Source organism: Hyla sarda, chromosome 13 (genome assembly GCF_029499605.1).
Source record: "Hyla sarda isolate aHylSar1 chromosome 13, aHylSar1.hap1, whole genome shotgun sequence".
NCBI classification, from domain to species: Eukaryota; Metazoa; Chordata; class Amphibia; order Anura; family Hylidae; genus Hyla; species Hyla sarda.
Window position 1 is genome coordinate 23,753,136 of NC_079201.1, and position 16,925 is coordinate 23,770,060.

A 16,925-nucleotide genomic window follows, 5' to 3' on the forward strand; every position below is an offset into this window, starting at 1 on the left:
AGTCGACATGCTTATTTTCATGCAGTCTCCTGCAGGCTGTGTTCTTCTTCCTTAGGCACTGACCCTCCTCAATGAACTTTGTGGTGGCTTGATCGTTGGTCACCGAGCATATAAATAGACTCCTGTGCTACTGCGATCATGTCAGATTACCCCCTAATAAAAATACAGATGCTTGCAGAAATGTGATTAGTCCAGGACGACCTGTACTTTTCCAGAATTTGCAGTGGACTTTACACCTTGGCAGAATGCTTTGTTTACGATCCATAACGAATCCTGACACAACATTTTGCTTGAAACCATACAAAAGCATTTCCCTTAAAGGAAATCTGTCATCAGAATCACCCGCACTAAACCTGTTACACAGGCTTGTAGTGCGAGTGATCCTGATTAAAACGCTTCTTACCTGGTTAAAAATGGTTCAGCTGTTCTTCAGATATCTTTATCTTTAGTTTTCTGTTATTCCCTGGCTTGGGACTCAGTGGGAGGTGTTATCATCTCGGACTCGGCTAGACGTCATTCTAGCTGGGCGGAGCGGCCGCCCGGCTCATGAATATTCATGAACTTATCCTCGTAGTCTAACTCCTTTTTCTAGGTCTGGTGGGGAGGGCAGCGCATGCGCCGCGTTCCGTACACCCGGAAGCGGCGTTCTCCCCTCGGCTTTTCACTCATGCAGCCCGTCTTCTTACTTGTATTGGGCCGCAGCTCGAGTGAAGCCGGGGGGAGAACGCCGCTTCCGGGTGTACAGAACGCGGCGCATGCGCGGCCCTCCCCACCAGACCTAGAAAAAGGAGTTAGACTACGAGGATAAGTTCATGAATATTCATGAGCCGGGCGGCCGCTCCGCCCAGCTAGAATGACGTTTAGCCGAGTCCGAGATGATAACACCTCCCACTGAGTCCCAAGCCAGGGAATAACAGAAAACTAAATATATAGATATCTGAAGAACAGCTGAACCATTTTTAACCAGGTAAGAAGCGTTTTAATCAGGATCACCCGCATTACAAGCCTGTGTAACAGGTTTAGTGCGGGTGATTCTGATGACAGATTTCCTTTAAAATACCAAGAATGATCGGCGTCACAGAAGGATGTCCTCTTTATCAGGGAGTCTCCTGCAAATTTTAGCCCCCTCCAATAACGCATTTTTCTACATTAACCCATCCCCAAACAAACAATCTTGCTATCTACTCGAATCTACACCATGTGGAGTCATCAGGAGGCACAGCTCAATTCACAGCATTTGTCAGTGACATGTAATCAATCACCAGATCTCTCGTATAAAGAAATACCTGTTTTTCAAGGAAGGCTTCCTTAATTTAATTAACTCAATTCTAAGATTTCCTAGTAAAAAGTCAGAATAGTGAGCAGAATAAAAGGTGTCAGCAGGGCTTAATGGAAGGCTAGCAGTCTCTTCATGCAACTTAATGACCGTGTGGCTTGTCTGGTACTGCACCTCAGCCCTGCCAGGCGAAAACAGTACTACAGTGAAAGGGCTGTTGCACTTCCATGAGTGCCACTGCCTGCACATTCATATTATCATTGCTGGTCCATGCACAGTAATGCTTGTAACTATGTTTTGCGGCAGAAAATGGGTTAATCAGAAGCCTGTTGAACAGTACTATTACGTGCTAAGCGCTGGAATCTCATTTTAGATCTAGAGGGAAATATAAGACACAAATAATCGGCTGAACTATACACTTCTGGTGCTTATTATAGCGTCAAACTTCAGCGGTTCCAAGGCGTTTTTATGGAGTCTGGTTTCACTTAGAGGAATTAAATGTCACTGTATTTGTTTCTCTAAGATATTCGAGTGCAAATTGCTGCCTCGTTGCACGACTTTTAAGTTTGTTTAAGTGTCTGCTGCTCCATGCTATTTATGTCTAACTTCTTAATGTTTAAATATAAATTCTTTTATTGTGATATTTTACATCTCCATCCCATTATTGAGGCTTGGAATGCCTGATCGCACATTAGAGACCCTAACACTTTACTGGCCTGAATTAGTGTGAGAAGAAATAAAGATAAGTTCATTATGAGAAATTGCAGTGAAGTATAAAAAATACATCTACCCTTTCAGTGCTATTCTATAAAGAGGGCACTACTGTTGTAGCTATGTCTTTGTACAGTATTATAGCAGTTATATTCTTGTCCTTAGGGGGCAGTGTTATTGCAGTTATAGTCTTTTACATAGGGGGAAGTATTATAATAATTATATTCTTGTACCTAGGAGCCAGTATTATAGTGGTCACATTCTTGTTAATTGGAGGCAGTATTATTGTAGTTTTTCTTGTATGTAGGGGGGGGGGGGGGGGGGGGGGGCAGCATTATAGCAGTTCTATTATTGTACATATAGCACTTATGATCTTGTACATAGCAGGCAGCATTAGGGTATGCTCACACGTGCCGTATTTAGCTGCGTTCTTTCTGCAGCTGATCTTGCTACCTGTTGACACGTTCTGTGTTTTGCTACATATTTGCTGTTGCGTTTTTTTCTATCTATTGAAGTCAACAGGTAGCAAGATCAGCTGCAGAAAGAACGCAGCTGAATATGGCACGTGTGAGCATACCCTAATGCTCAAAAGAAGGAGAAAATGGAAGTCTCCGGATGTGCCTTAAAATGTAACTTTTACTAGTATCAATTAAAATTATTAAACTTTTATAGGTGTTGGTTCATGGATAGCCCAATGGCAAAAATAAACAGAAGAGGGTGCTAATTTATGGAAGATTGCTGAGCCCAGCCAATATCCCTATAGCACAATCACTGTTAAAAATATATATAGATAAATACACAGCCAGCGCAGTCGCTGGAAAAGGTACATCACAAAACAAGGTATTGTTAGGATAGAATTACCGCCAACGCGTTTCTGCCACCTGTCACAGTGAAGTCATCAGGGAGGAATATATAACTATCTTATTTGTCCAAATCGGTACCACAAAGTATATAGAGATCAATTAATGTATATGCCAAAGAATCCCAAACAGGAAAGCATGATACCAAACTTATAAACAGACAGTGGAATCAAGCATGTAGCATATTGCCCCAGGTAACTTGTAGTCAATAGCACCGCCTGTAGAGAAAAGAAGTATGCAGATCCACTGTCTATGTTCATAATCCTGCGATCCACGGTTTGCACGGATCAGTAGAGTGACGGCGTGAGACACCTGCAATCCTGCAGGGAGCCGGGGATTACCAGCTCACACACGGGTTCCAGACGCCATCTCCCCGCTGGAACTGATCCGTGGAAACCGTGCATCGCAGGATTATGAACATAGATAGTGGATCTGCAAACTTCTTTTCCCTACAGGCGGTGCTATTGACTACAAGTTACCTGGGGCAATATGCTACATGCTTGATTCCACTGTCTGTATATAAGTTTGGTATCATGCTTTCCTGTTTGGGATTCTTTGGCATATACATTAATTGATCTCTATATACTTTGTGGTACCGATTTGGACAAATATAAGATAGTTAAATATTCCTCACCGTGACAGGTGACAGAAACGCGTTGGCGGTAATTCTATCCTAACAATACCTTGTTTTGTGATGTACCTTTTCCAGCGACTGCGCTGGCTGTGTATTTATCTATATATATTTTTAACAGTGATTGTGCTATAGGGATATTGGCTGGGCTCAGCAATCTTCCATAAATTAGCACCCTCTTTTGTTTATTTTTGCCATTGGGCTATCCATGAACCAACACCTATAAAAGTTTAATAATTGTAATTGATACTAGTAAAAGTTACATTTTAAGGCACATCCGGAGACTTCCATTTTCTCCTTCTTTTGATACTTATATGCTGGATGAATAGGCTATGTAAACAGTGGTCCATGTAGAACCACCTTATCAGATTCTACGTTATAGTGCATACCCTAATGCTGCCTGCTATGTACAAGATCATAAGTGCTATATGTACAATAATAGAACTACTATAATGCTGTCCCCCCCCACCTACATACAAGAAAAACTACAATAATACAGCCTCCAATGTGACCCTACCCTTATAGTAAGTTATATCCTTGTACATGGGAGCAGTATTATAGTGGCTATAGTCTTGTTCATAAGGGCAGCATTAGATATATTCTTGTAAATAGTGATATGTATTATAGTAGGTATTTTTGTATACATTGGGTAAAGTATTATAATAGATATATTGTTATACTTCAGGTTTTAGTATTATCACAGATATATTCTTGTACATAGGAGCGGTATTATAGTAGTTATATTCTTGCCTTTCGTGCCTGTAATAGTTTCATATATCTATATTAACTGCATTAAAGCAGTTATATCTTGTCTATACGTATTGTAGGTGTTATATTCTTGTTCATATGGCCCAGTTATGGCTGGAGGTGTGCTCTAAGTACACGGGTGGGATTATATAAAAAGGTTAAAAAAACAAGATAAAACAGCTGCCCTTAAAAAAAGTTATATTTAAAAAAAAAAAAAATAAAAGTATCCAGATATCTTTATGTCTTCTTGGGTTGTGAATGCTATCTGTTCTGAAGAATAATTTGCTGCTATATTTGGCGCTGTCCCCGGCTGTGCTGTGCAGCTGCACTTTTTGTACGATTGTGACAATTAGGAAAATGTTCCTAGTATCATCTGCTATTTTGTTAGTCTTGTTGAGACATGAAAACTTCATCATGCAAGAACCAAAAGAACATATTTCTGGAAAGTGGTGTTCTTGCATTTTTATAAACCGACACAATAGATGTAAAAATATTCTGTCCATAATCCAGAGCAGAGTCAACCAGTAGCTTCTGATTCAAGCAGATTTTATTCCCTGATGTTTGTGGTTCTTTTTAAAATAACTATTGTTTGAAGCCGTGAACGTAAAAACAATTAAAACCATGAGTGTTTTCCATCTGAAATGTTGTTGCTGTTTCCTCATTTTCTACACATTGGTTGTAAACTTCTGGTTTTATTGATGCATGCAAAAAAAAACATAAGAAAAGAAAAAAAAAGGAACAAACATGGTATAAAGTTCACTTTCTTGGTCTGGTATACTTTAACCCCTTAAGGACCAAGCCCATTTTCACCTTAAGGACCAGGCCAATTTTATTTTTGCGTTTTCTTTTTTCCTCCTCGCCTTCTAAAATCCATAACTCTTTTATATTTCCATCTACAGACCCATATAAGGGCTTGTTTTTTGCGAGACCAATTGTACTTTGTAATTTTACCATAAAATGTATGGCGAACCCCAAAAAAAAATTTTTTTAGGGAGGAAATTTAAATGAAAACCCAAATTTTGCACATTTTGGAGGAGTTCATTTTCACACTGTACATTTTATGGTCAAAATGACATGTGTTCTTTATTCTGTGGGTCAATACGATTAAAATGATACCCATGGCTAGATACTTTTATATTTTTGTACCGCTTAAAAAAAATCTAAAACTTCTTGAACAAAATCATTAATCTAAAATCGCCCTATAACTTTTTCATTTTTCCGTATATAGGGCTGGTATGAGGGCTCATTTTTTGTGCCGCCATCTGTACTTTTTTTTAGATACAACATTTGCATATATAAAACTTTTAGATCATTTTTTTATAAAAATGTTTTTAATAAAATGTGACAAAAATTATTTTTTACGTTTACGCCATTTGACATACGGGATCATTAACATTATATTTTGATAGTTCGGACATTTACGCATGCGGTGATACCAAATATTTTTATTTTTAAAAAAATTACCTTTTTGGGGGTAAAATGGGAAAAACTGACAATTTTCATTTTTATTGGGGGAGGGGATTTTTCACTTTTTTTTTACTTTTTATTTTAAAATTTTTCAACTTTTTTTTTTACACTTTTTATGTCCCCATAGGGCACTATCTATAGCAATCCTTTGATTGCTAATACTGTGCAGTGCTATGTATAGGACACCGCACTGCTCAGTATGTTTGGTGATCTTCCGCTCTGGTCTGCTCGATCTCAGACCAGAGCAGAAAACCCCGGGAGACAGCCGGAGCCAGGTGAGGGGACCTCCGGCCGCCCTGCTGGATGATCGGATCGCCGCGGCAGCGCTGCGGGCGATCCGATCATCCATTCAAAGTACCGCAATGCCGCAGATGCCGTGATCTGTATTGATCACGGCATCTGAGGGGTTAATGGCAGACATCCGCGCGATCGCGGATGTCGGTCATTACGGGCTGCTGCTAGCAGCCGGAACCTGCCGTGTATGACGCGAGCACCGTTCCAATGCTCGCGGTCATACACGGGACGTAAATGTATGTCCTGGTGCGGGAAGTCCCGCCAAACCAGGACGTACATTTACATCCCTGGTCGTTAAGGGGTTAAAGAGGTACTTCAGTGGAAAACAATAATTTTTTTTTTTTATATATCAACTGGCTCAAGAAAGGTAAACAAATTTTTAAATTACTTCTATTAAAAATAATCTTAATCCTTACAGTACTTATCAGCTGCTGTATGCTCCAGAGAAAGTTGAGTTGTTCTTTTCTGTCTGACCACAGTGTTCTCTGTTGACACTTCTGTCCATGTCACGAACTGTCCAGAGAAGGAGCAAACCCCCAAAGCAAACCTCTTCTGCTCTGGACACTTCCTGACATGGACATATGTGTCAGCAAAGAGAACTGTGGTCAGACAGAAAATAACAACTCAACTTTCTCTGTAGTACACAGCAGCTAATAAGTACTGGAAGGATTAAGATTTTTTTAAATAGAAGTAATTTACAAGACTCAGTCTTAATGTAGAGTAGAAACAACTGGCACTACCTGTTTTCTATACTTTCATATGATAAACCACACCTGATGGCCAGGGGTCCCACGGCTTGAGGTTAGCGGTGCTAACCTCAAAAAGATCCAACAATGTCCATAGAACACAATTCACATAGAAGAAAGAGATCGCACTCACCAATCCTGAGCAGTCGTGCTTTATTTTGTGCATAAAGCATGACTGCTCAGGATTGGTGAGTGCGATCTCTTTCTTCTATGTGAATTGTAATTTACAAAACTGTTTCTTTCTGAAGCCAGTTTATATGAAAAAAAAAAAAAACGTTTTCCACCAGAGGAGCCCTTTAAGGGGTTTGCCCAGTAATATAAAAAGTAGATTTGTATAGAAGCCGAAAAGAGCCAATATGGCTGACTAACGCAAGTTAAGTAACTCCAATTAGCATTAATGGGAGTTGTGTAAAAAGTTTTAGTATAGAGAACTATAATGTTTATGTAACTATGGGAATTACGGAAACGTGTAGCTCCCAATGCTATTCCATTTACACAACTCCCTTTATAATGGCAGATACACAAAGTCAGTAATCTCAACTTTTTTCAGCTTCTCAAGTCAACTGTAAGTATAAATGATAATGTCTTGAAAATCAAGGACCACAAGGTTTGTGGTCTAAGTCAAGAGAAAATGCAAAAATGAATTACTTTAGGTAACTAAGGGGAAATAACCATATGTTTTAATAATAAAGCTTAAAAAATTATCGAATATGATGTATTAATTCTTCCAAAAATATTAGTTTTTTTAGGAGATCAATGAAGACGGAATATAGCATTGTCTGAATATTCAGCCTGAACACGAAGATGAGTCAAGCTGCAGATACCTGGAAACTGGTCAACGTAAAAGAGCAAACTTGGTACCAACACAGTTTAGTCTACAGGAAATCCTTCCAACACCGCTTTATGCAAATAGATGGTAGCTGTAATGTCTACTTCAGAAGCATCCTTGGAGAGTGGGAAAGCTATGTTGTTGACATTTTCACCACATTGGTTGATATCAAATGGCGCCATATGCTGATCATATTCTCCTTATCATACGTCTTATCATGGCTGTTGTTTGGCTTGATCTTCTGGATTATAGCTTTTCAGCATGGTGATCTCAGCAACATGGACTTAACTCCTTGCATTGACAATGTGCACACATTTGCAGGAGCGTTTCTATTCTCTCTTGAAACACAGACAACCATCGGCTACGGTAACCGCTGTGTCACGGAGGAGTGCTCACTGGCAATTATATTGGTCACTATACAATCAGTATTCAGCTGCATAATTGACACATTCATAATAGGTGCTGCTATGGCCAAGATGGCTACTGCCCGGAAAAGGGCGCAGACTATACGTTTCAGTTACTTTGCTCTTGTTGGTGTACGGGATGAAAAACTGTGTCTTATGTGGCGAATTGGTGACTTCCGTTCCAAGCATGTGGTTGAGGGCAATGTGAGGGCCCAGCTCCTACGTTATAATGAAGATCATGAGAAAGGGATTGTAATGGATTACAAAGATCTTAAATTGGTTAATGATCAAATCATATTGGTCACACCAGTTACTGTTGTCCATGTTATTGACCAGGATAGTCCTTTATATGCTCTAGATCGAAAAGCATTAGCTTCAGACAGATTTGAAATCTTGGTTACCTTTGTATATACAGGGGATTCCACTGGAACATCCCATCAGTCCCGAACATCCTACTTGCCCCGTGAAATCCTTTGGGGCTTCAGATTCAACAATATCTTGGAGGCAAAGAAAAAATATTATAAAGTTGATTGTGAGCAGTTTGAGGAAATAACAGAATACTATGCCCCATTTTGCAGTGCAAAGCAGCTGGACATCAATAACATGCCTGCAAGTCCTTGTACTAGCTCCAAGTCTAATGGCTTATCTAACGTTTCCCCTACAAGACATAAAACTAATGTCTTATCCACTGTTGAGTCTAGCAGCTCAATGAACAATGCCTTACATAATGCTTCATCAAACCCTTCATTATCCAATGACTTACTCAACATTGCATATATAAGTTCTATGCCCAATGGGTTATCCAGCATGTCCAGAAGCATTACCACTGTGTCCTCACTAGATACTACAGACAGCAACTATGAAGACCATGTGGACCCTAACCAAAATTTACAAGACACTGAAGGCATTTCCTACCAAAAAGTATTTAAGACTTTAAGCAAAATGTCATTAGATTCCTAAATGAAGAGGATCATTCATTACACTGTAGTAATGCTTAAATTAATTCTGGAACAGTAACTCTGAGATGCACCTGCTTAGACAAAGTATGCACCCAAGACATTTTCTGTCTAGGTGACACTAATGCCACCTTATTAGCAATAAAAACTGTTTTAGAAAAATAACTAAATAAATCATTACAAAATGTCGTGAAAATTCTTATGCCCATACTGGTATTGTTTGCGGGAATAAATGAATCCGCTTTTTGACATTCTTGGTCTCCTATCACTGCTGTGACTGTACTTTCACTGTTTAAGATCTAGTTTGAGTTAACTTGAGCCATGGGGAGACTGTGTTGTGCTGCTGTTATACAGTCACTAAATATGGCCTTATATTGCATCTCTATTTTATCTTTTCTTTTTCATTTTGGACTATAAAGCAATTCGGCAAGCAAGTGAATATTTCCTTGTCTGGGAAGACTGTTCACATGAGATTGTAAATCTACCACTATACCACACTCATTTCTGTGTTGGAGCTAAGGAAGTTACCAAGAATGGATCCTAGTGTGGTTGTCACCCAAATAAGATACTTCAGGGTGGATATGTTCTGTGAAACATAGACTCATAATCCAAAAATTCAGGAATGACTCTGATATTGAACTTCACTTCCTTCAATGTCAAAATCACAAGGCAAAAGAAAGCTCAGACCTTTCAGATTTTTTGGTGGGGTGCTCACACTCTGTTTGCCTGTGCCACACAAGAATCAAAAAGTATAATTTGTTATTACACTGTATAATCACCTCATCATACAGCTACTAATATCTCAGCTTTCTGGATTTCTATAAGTGTGATAAAAGTGGCTGGGATTCCAGGGCGTTTTCTGTGGTAATACCGAATGCCTACTGGGGGAGCATAGAGAGGCACAATGCATTATTGTATATACATTGCATGTTGTAAGCTTCAAAGCTTCCAGTGTTGATGACCGTAGGCAGCTGGAATGTTATCATTTAGTTGTATGGATATATAGGGGATTCCCTTTATCAGAAAAACTGAGTTCAGACAGATATAGAAATAAATTAATAAAACAATCAGCACAGAATATTAGAGCTTAAAAAGTACCTGTCACCAAATAAAGTTTCTAAACTAACTCAGACTATGTTACTCCTAACACTCCTCCCTCCCCACATTTTTTTAGAGCTTTAAAAAGCTCTGTATCTTACTGTACTTCATTCTCACATTTCACTATGTAATAACTCACATGCAGTGTCCCAGCAGGAGAAAGTGAGCGTTTCCCAGCAGGCATGACATCACTGAAGCCTGCTGGGGGACTACTTCCGCCCTCACATTGTTGCAGTGCTGTGATGAATAGAATACCCTAAGCTCTGTGTATCTTTCAGTGAGGCTCTATGTGGCTGTCAATCAAGCTCAGTGCAGAGAAACACTTGCTGAGTTTGGTCTCCTGCCAGGCCGGAAAGAGACCAAACTCACCGTATTAAGTGCGGGAAGGGAACAGAACAGAGCCAACAAGTGGCCATTTTTTCTATTACATTTTATACATATTTATGTTGATAATTTTAAAAGCATGTGAATGGGAAAGGTCTGCTAATTACACAACGAACACTAGATTAAAAGTTTTATTTGGTGACTGGTACACTTTAAGGAATATAAGAAACAATATAAGATGTTCTTGGGAAAAATGCTTGTTGTGTATTTCGATCTTCACTGTACACCACTTTATACATGTTTGACAGAAAACATGGCACACATGTGCAGTTACAGTTACCAGACCTATGAGTTCCTACACTGTATAAAGACTGATCTTGCTTTATGACACAACTTTTCCACTTGTCTTCACTGTATAGACATTCTATTGTGCACATCAATAAATTTTTAAGTGCAACTGTCACGGAAATAACATGATAGTATAGATGATGATACGTGTAATGCAGCTGTACTTTTGGCTGCTGTTTATCATTCTTTATCAGCAGGAAAATAATTTTATCGTGCGGTCAGCAACAGATGGATAGGCGTGGCTGGGGATCGTAATGCCCCACCTCCGCCACGCCTATCCCCTGTAAGTGAGCCCTGGACCACTGTGTGATTGACACACAGGTCCCCACCCCCCCGATGTCCATGATGTGCGGGCCGGCGTGACTCCACTGAGCCTATACATATAATGTGCACCTTTATGTTATATGAAATACAGTGCCCCTAATACTATAGGCAGTGAGCTCGCTCCCGTTGTCTGCCGCCAGCTCAGTGCGCCTGCGCAGTGCTAGAGGCAGGGAGCGAGCTCTCTGCCTATAGTGAAAGCAGAAGCAGCGCGTCTCCGGCACAATGAGAAGAAAGAAGAGGAGTACGGGCACTGTATTTCATATAACATAAAGGTGCACATTATATGTATAGGTTCAGTGGAGTCACGCCGGCCCGCACATCATGGACATCGGGGGGTGGGAACCTGTGTGTCACTCACACAGTGGTCCAGCGCTCACTTACAGGGGATAGGCGTGGCGGAGGTTGGGCATTACGATCCACAGCCACGCCTATCCGTCTGTTGCTGACCGCACGATAAAACTATTTTCCTGCTGATGAAGAGTGATAAACAGCAGCCAAAAGTACAGCTGCATTACACTTATCATCATCTATACTGTCATGTTATTAGTCTGGGGGGTATAATTTCCATGACAGTTGCGCTTTAAGGAAACGTCATATTACCACTTTTGGTGGATTATTTCATAATCACCTAACACATGAACCAACTGGTTGTAGGTTGCTGAGACAATCAAACTGTTAACCACCCAAATTCAATACTCAGCAACACAAAAAGGTATGCAAAAGTATATAAAGCTTTATTAAAGATACATAGAAAAACATACTTTAAAAAATTCATAGACACAGTGCACAGAACTAAGTAAAAGGCAGGGGATACAGCTGCACACATTGGGAGCATAAATGCAAACAAGTACATATGTATGCACAAATACACAAACAGGGAGTACGCTGAAAAGGGTGTATGAACCCTAACAGAGAATGGTTAGGAATGTATAAGCATACAGTCCACAAAAAGTAGGAAATAATCTCCAATGTAGAGCCACGTACCACCTGCACTTACCCCAATGTACGTTTCGCGCTACTGCGCTTCATCAGGGTGCGTGACGTCCCCTGACCTAAAGCAGTAGCGCGAAACGTACGCCCCCCCTTCATTGACAGAAAGCATGGATCTTGAAAATATTCTGGAACTGAATCAAACAGTATCAGTTGTAGAACTTTTTCTTATTCAACAATTAAACATCTTTTATATAAAGCTGAAAGTCACATAGTCACACGGTAAAATCTCAGCAGTAGCCGTTTTGTTATATTCCATTCATTTTTTTTCCCCTTAACCATGAAGCTACATAAACGTAAGGAAGAATGTGAGTCCTAGGTCAAGACGTTATTCCTTAAGAAGTGAACGGACAGATGTCCCCTGTGAACAGAATACACGTGATGGACAAGCCTATAGAGCTCTGCTGCCCACGTGCAAGGCATTAGGTTAGTAGCCGTTGGGTATAGTTTAGTCTAGGAGACATTACTTCTCCAGGAAAGCGAGGTCATACAAGGTAAGGTCTGCATCAACCAGAAATTCTGCTAGGTTCCATCTGGTGTATGTAAAGAAGTTTTGCTGGAAATTCTTCCCAAATTTATTTACAGGACCGCTACAAATAAAATGTCCTACTGCGGTATAAAGACACTGAAGGCTCTTAAAGGGTAGGTTTGGAAGAATTTTATTGCACATTATATTTATTCTACAACTTGAATACAATTTCTGAATATGGACTGAACCTGTTACAGCTGACATTATAATCTTGCATTCAAAATGTAGGTAGTTTCTATTGGTAACTGTCAACCAGCTTGTCACCAGACACACCCTATAGCTAGATAACCTCCCACAATGCACGCTGATCACGCAATCCAATGAGCATTTGATAAGCCTGTTACTGTGCCACTCCCGCAGCCCCATCTTGCCAATACATTGGTTAGTATAGGATGCACAGACAGTAGCTTTGGCCTGGCAGATCTTGTGTAAGAGGTGTATCATTTTTTACATAGAAATCGGTAATGCAGAACCTTTTTGTTTGCCCCAAATCATTTCTTGATATTTGAAGGTTATATGAAGGTTTAAAACATTCCTTTCTCTTTTAAGCCCCCAACTCCTGCCTATGTTTAACCATATAGCTCCAGGGTTACAACTACAAAGCAGTGTTATAGAATAGTGCAGGGGTACTCAACTGTTATTAAGGATCTGTTTATCCAGGTTTATATTCTAATGACCGCTAAGGCCTGGTTTATACCTATGCATATATATATATATATATATATATATATATATACAATCCCTCCTTCTGAATTGGCTGGGGAAAGCTGCTGGTGGCTGCGGGGCAGAGGTGCCTGGACAATTGGCCGTGGTGGTCTGGGTTAGCTTTCCTCCAGAAAGAAGCAAGCTATCTAATGCTATCTACTGGAGACTGCTTTCCTGTTTGTCAATATTCAACCCAGAAAAGAGGCTTGAAACATGACTACAGATTATTAGTTGAACTCAAATCTCCTCCAAATAGAAAAGGGAGACCTACTTTCAAGTAATGCTCCCTGGAAAGAAAGTGTGCAAATCTGCCCTTCTTTGGGAAGAGATTCTAATTTAATTAATGATCCATAGCCATATTATAAGACTCTTTTATAGGATGCACATTGACTTACAGGGTAATTACCCATAGGTTGATTTCATACAGCAGTATTTGGCTCAGTATTTTACAATAGTATTTGTTAGGGATCGACCGATTATCGGTATGGCCGATATTATCGGCCGATAATCACGATTTTGGGCATTATCGGTATCGGCAATTATCTTGCCGATAAGCCGATAATGCCCCGTCCCCCGCCCCGCGACCACCACCCCCCCGACCCGCCGCACCGCACCCCCGACCCACCGCACACCCCACCGTGATGCAAGGTCGATCCCTAGTATTTGTAGCCAAAACCAAGATTGTGTCCAAAACATTGAAACTGTACAAAACTTTCAATTACATTTTTTTCACAGTAGTTTAACCCCTTAAGGATGCAGTGTTTTTCCGTTTTTACATTTTCATTTTTTCCTCATCACCTTCTAAAAATCATAATGCTTTCAATTTCGCACATAAAATTCCATATGATGGCTTATTTTTTGCGCCACCAATACTACTTTGCAGTGACATTAGTCATTTTACCCAAAAATCCACGGCGAAACGAAAACAAAAATTCATTGTGCGACAAAATTGAAGAAAAAATGGTCATTTTGTAAATTTGGGGGGCTTCCGTTTCTACGCAGTGCATTTTTCGGTAAAAATAAGACCTTCTCTTTATTCTTTAGGTCCATACGGTTAAAATGATACCCTACTTATGTAGGTTGGATATTGTTGTACTTCGGAAAAAAATCATAACTACATGCAGGAAAATTTATATGTTAAAAATTCTCATCTTTTAACACCTATAACTTTTTTATTTTTCCGCGTACGGATCGGTATGAAGACTCATTTTTTGCGCCATGTTCTGAAGTTTTTATCGGTCCCATTTTTGTATTGATGGGACTTTTTGATCGCTTTTTATTCATTTTTTCATGATATAAAAAGTGACCAAAAATACGCTATTTTGGACTTTGTAATTTTTTGCGCATACGCCATTGACCGTGCGATTTAATTAACAATATATTTTTATAGTTCGGACATTTCCGCACGCAGCGATACCACATAAGTTTATTTTTATTTTGAATTACAGTTTTTTTTAATGGAAAAGTGGGGTGATTCAAACTTTTATTAGGGTAGGTGTTAAATGATCTTTGTTAACTTTTTTTTTGCAGTGTTAGAGCTCCCCTAGGGACTTATAGCACTGCACACACTGATCTCTTATGCTGATCCCTGGAAAGCCATAGCTTTGCATGGATCAGCGAGATAGGGGCTCGATTGCTCAAGCCTGTAGCTCAGGCTTGGAGCAATCAAACCCCGATCGGACGCCGCTGAGTCAGGTAAGAGGACCTCCGCTTGCGTCCTAGCTGATCGGGACATCGCAATTTCATTGCGATGTCCCAATCAGCCCGACCGAGCTGCCAGGAAGCGTTTACTTTCACTTTCAGACGCGGCGGTCAACTTTGATCGCCGCATCTGAAGGGTTAACAGCACGTGGCACAACGATCGACGCCGCGCGCTGTTAGCCCAGGGTTCCGGCTATGACTAGCAGCCGGGACCGACCCGGTCTGATGCGGGGTCACAGTGTGACCCCGTTTTAAACACCGGGACTGTGCGTAGGGCGTACAGGTACACCCTACGTCCTTCAGAGGTTAAACTTCTGATAAAGGTGTACAAATACTGATGCAAAATACTGAGCCGAATGATGCCAAGTCCAACACTAAGGAGAGAGTTTTCTTCTGTCTGTAGAATAGCTAATTGGCATAACCTTTTTTTGCCAGGAAGCATTACCTTGCCTGTAAGACTCCATGGGCCAACTGGTGGTTTTCATAAGTAGAAACAATGGGGGAAATTCATCAAAACTTGTGCTGAGGATAAATCAACCTGTTGCCCATAGCAACCATATTACCGCTTTCATTTTTGAAAAGGCATTTAAGAAATGAAAGAAGGAGTCTGATTGGTTGCTATGGGCAACTTTTTAAATTGTGTAATTTTTTTTTTTACAAATGGTTTACTTCCGTTTGGAGAAGACCCTCATTTTATTATTTTCTTACCAAGTCATAAGGGGTTATCCACCTTTAAGAATTAAAATGAACTGTTTCTTAACTCCCCTCCATTCCCACACTGATCCCTCCTTTCGGCACTCTGGTATTGATTTAGGGGGCGGAGGTCATGTGACCGCCACAGCCAATCAGCAGACCTGGCGGTCACGCTTCATACTACTGGTATATCCCCTCAGTGATGGGAGCCATGATGCCAGGAGTACGGTGTGTATCCGCTGATTGGTGAAAAGCCGAACAGGTACAGGTGATCAGCATAGGAACAGAGGGGGAGGTAATTAAAAGTTTAATGTAAGGGCTTATTTATATGCAGGACATTGACTTACAGGGTAGGTACCTTTCAGTAGCAAGAGAGAGCTTAGTTTTAGTACCTTCGTAAAGGGGTACTCCACTGGAAAACATTTTTTTTAAATCAACTGGTGCCAAAAAGTCAAACAGATTTGTAAATTACTTCTATTATAAAATCCTAATCCTTCCAGTACTTATCAGCTGCTGTTATGATCCACAGTAAGTTCTTTTCTATATATTTTTCCTTTCTGTCTAACCACAGTGCTCTCTGCTGACACCTCTGTCCATTTTAGGAACTTTCCAGAGCAGGATAGGTTTTCTATGGGGATTTGCTCCTACACTGGACAGTTCCTAAAATGGACAGATGTGTCAGCAGAGTGCACTGTAGTCAGTCAAAAAGGAAATAAAAAAAGAAAAGAACTTCCCGTGGATCAAAAAGCAGCTGATAAGTACTAGAAGGATTAAGATTTTTTTAATAGAAGTAATCTACAAATCTGTTTAACTTTCTGATATGAGTTGATTTAAAAAAAAATGTTTTCCAGTGGAGTGCCCCTTTAAAGACACCTCAAGGGGTACACATTACATAGTGTAAGAACATAAGCTCTGGCCTGCCCACAAATACTGAACTTTACTGACTAATAAAAAAAATAAAATAAAAAAAAAAGGGAGACTGTCGGTGCAGGTATAGTTTCATTAATAGCTTCATGACCTTTTCTTCAATTTTGTTTCTTTAAAGCCCTGCCGTCTTTATACTGGAGAAGGAAAATATGTCTGCTAGCGTGACTGAGTTTTGGAATGAACTGTTCTGGCAGAGCTCGAGTAACTTTCGGCCAATCATAGACATAGAAGGAAACTTAAAATGTCCCTACAGAGAAAATAATGCATGAACTTATACCAATAATCTGTTTGCTAATGTGGGAGGTAAGATTAGAAGGCGTGAATAAGTACACTGCACCTGCTCCAGATTTAACTCTGTCAAGAGC

The 16,925-nt window shown here is 40.1% G+C and overlaps 1 protein-coding gene and 1 pseudogene across 4 annotated transcripts in view; one reads left to right on the forward strand and one right to left on the reverse strand.

The window, feature by feature from the left end:
* The window catches only part of KCNJ16 (potassium inwardly rectifying channel subfamily J member 16), a 67,578-nt gene extending 58,459 nt beyond the window's left edge, over positions 1-9,119 (forward strand). For all 4 annotated transcript variants that reach the window (XM_056550196.1, XM_056550195.1, XM_056550198.1 and 1 more), the window contains one exon: positions 7,473-9,119. In XM_056550196.1, the coding sequence (XP_056406171.1) occupies positions 7,537-8,925 (1,389 nt within the window). In that variant the 5' untranslated portion in view covers positions 7,473-7,536 and the 3' untranslated portion in view covers positions 8,926-9,119. The remainder of the gene's footprint in view (positions 1-7,472) is intronic.
* LOC130297581 (uncharacterized) overlaps positions 1-16,925 on the reverse strand; it is a 438,873-nt pseudogene that overhangs the window by 302,323 nt on the left and 119,625 nt on the right.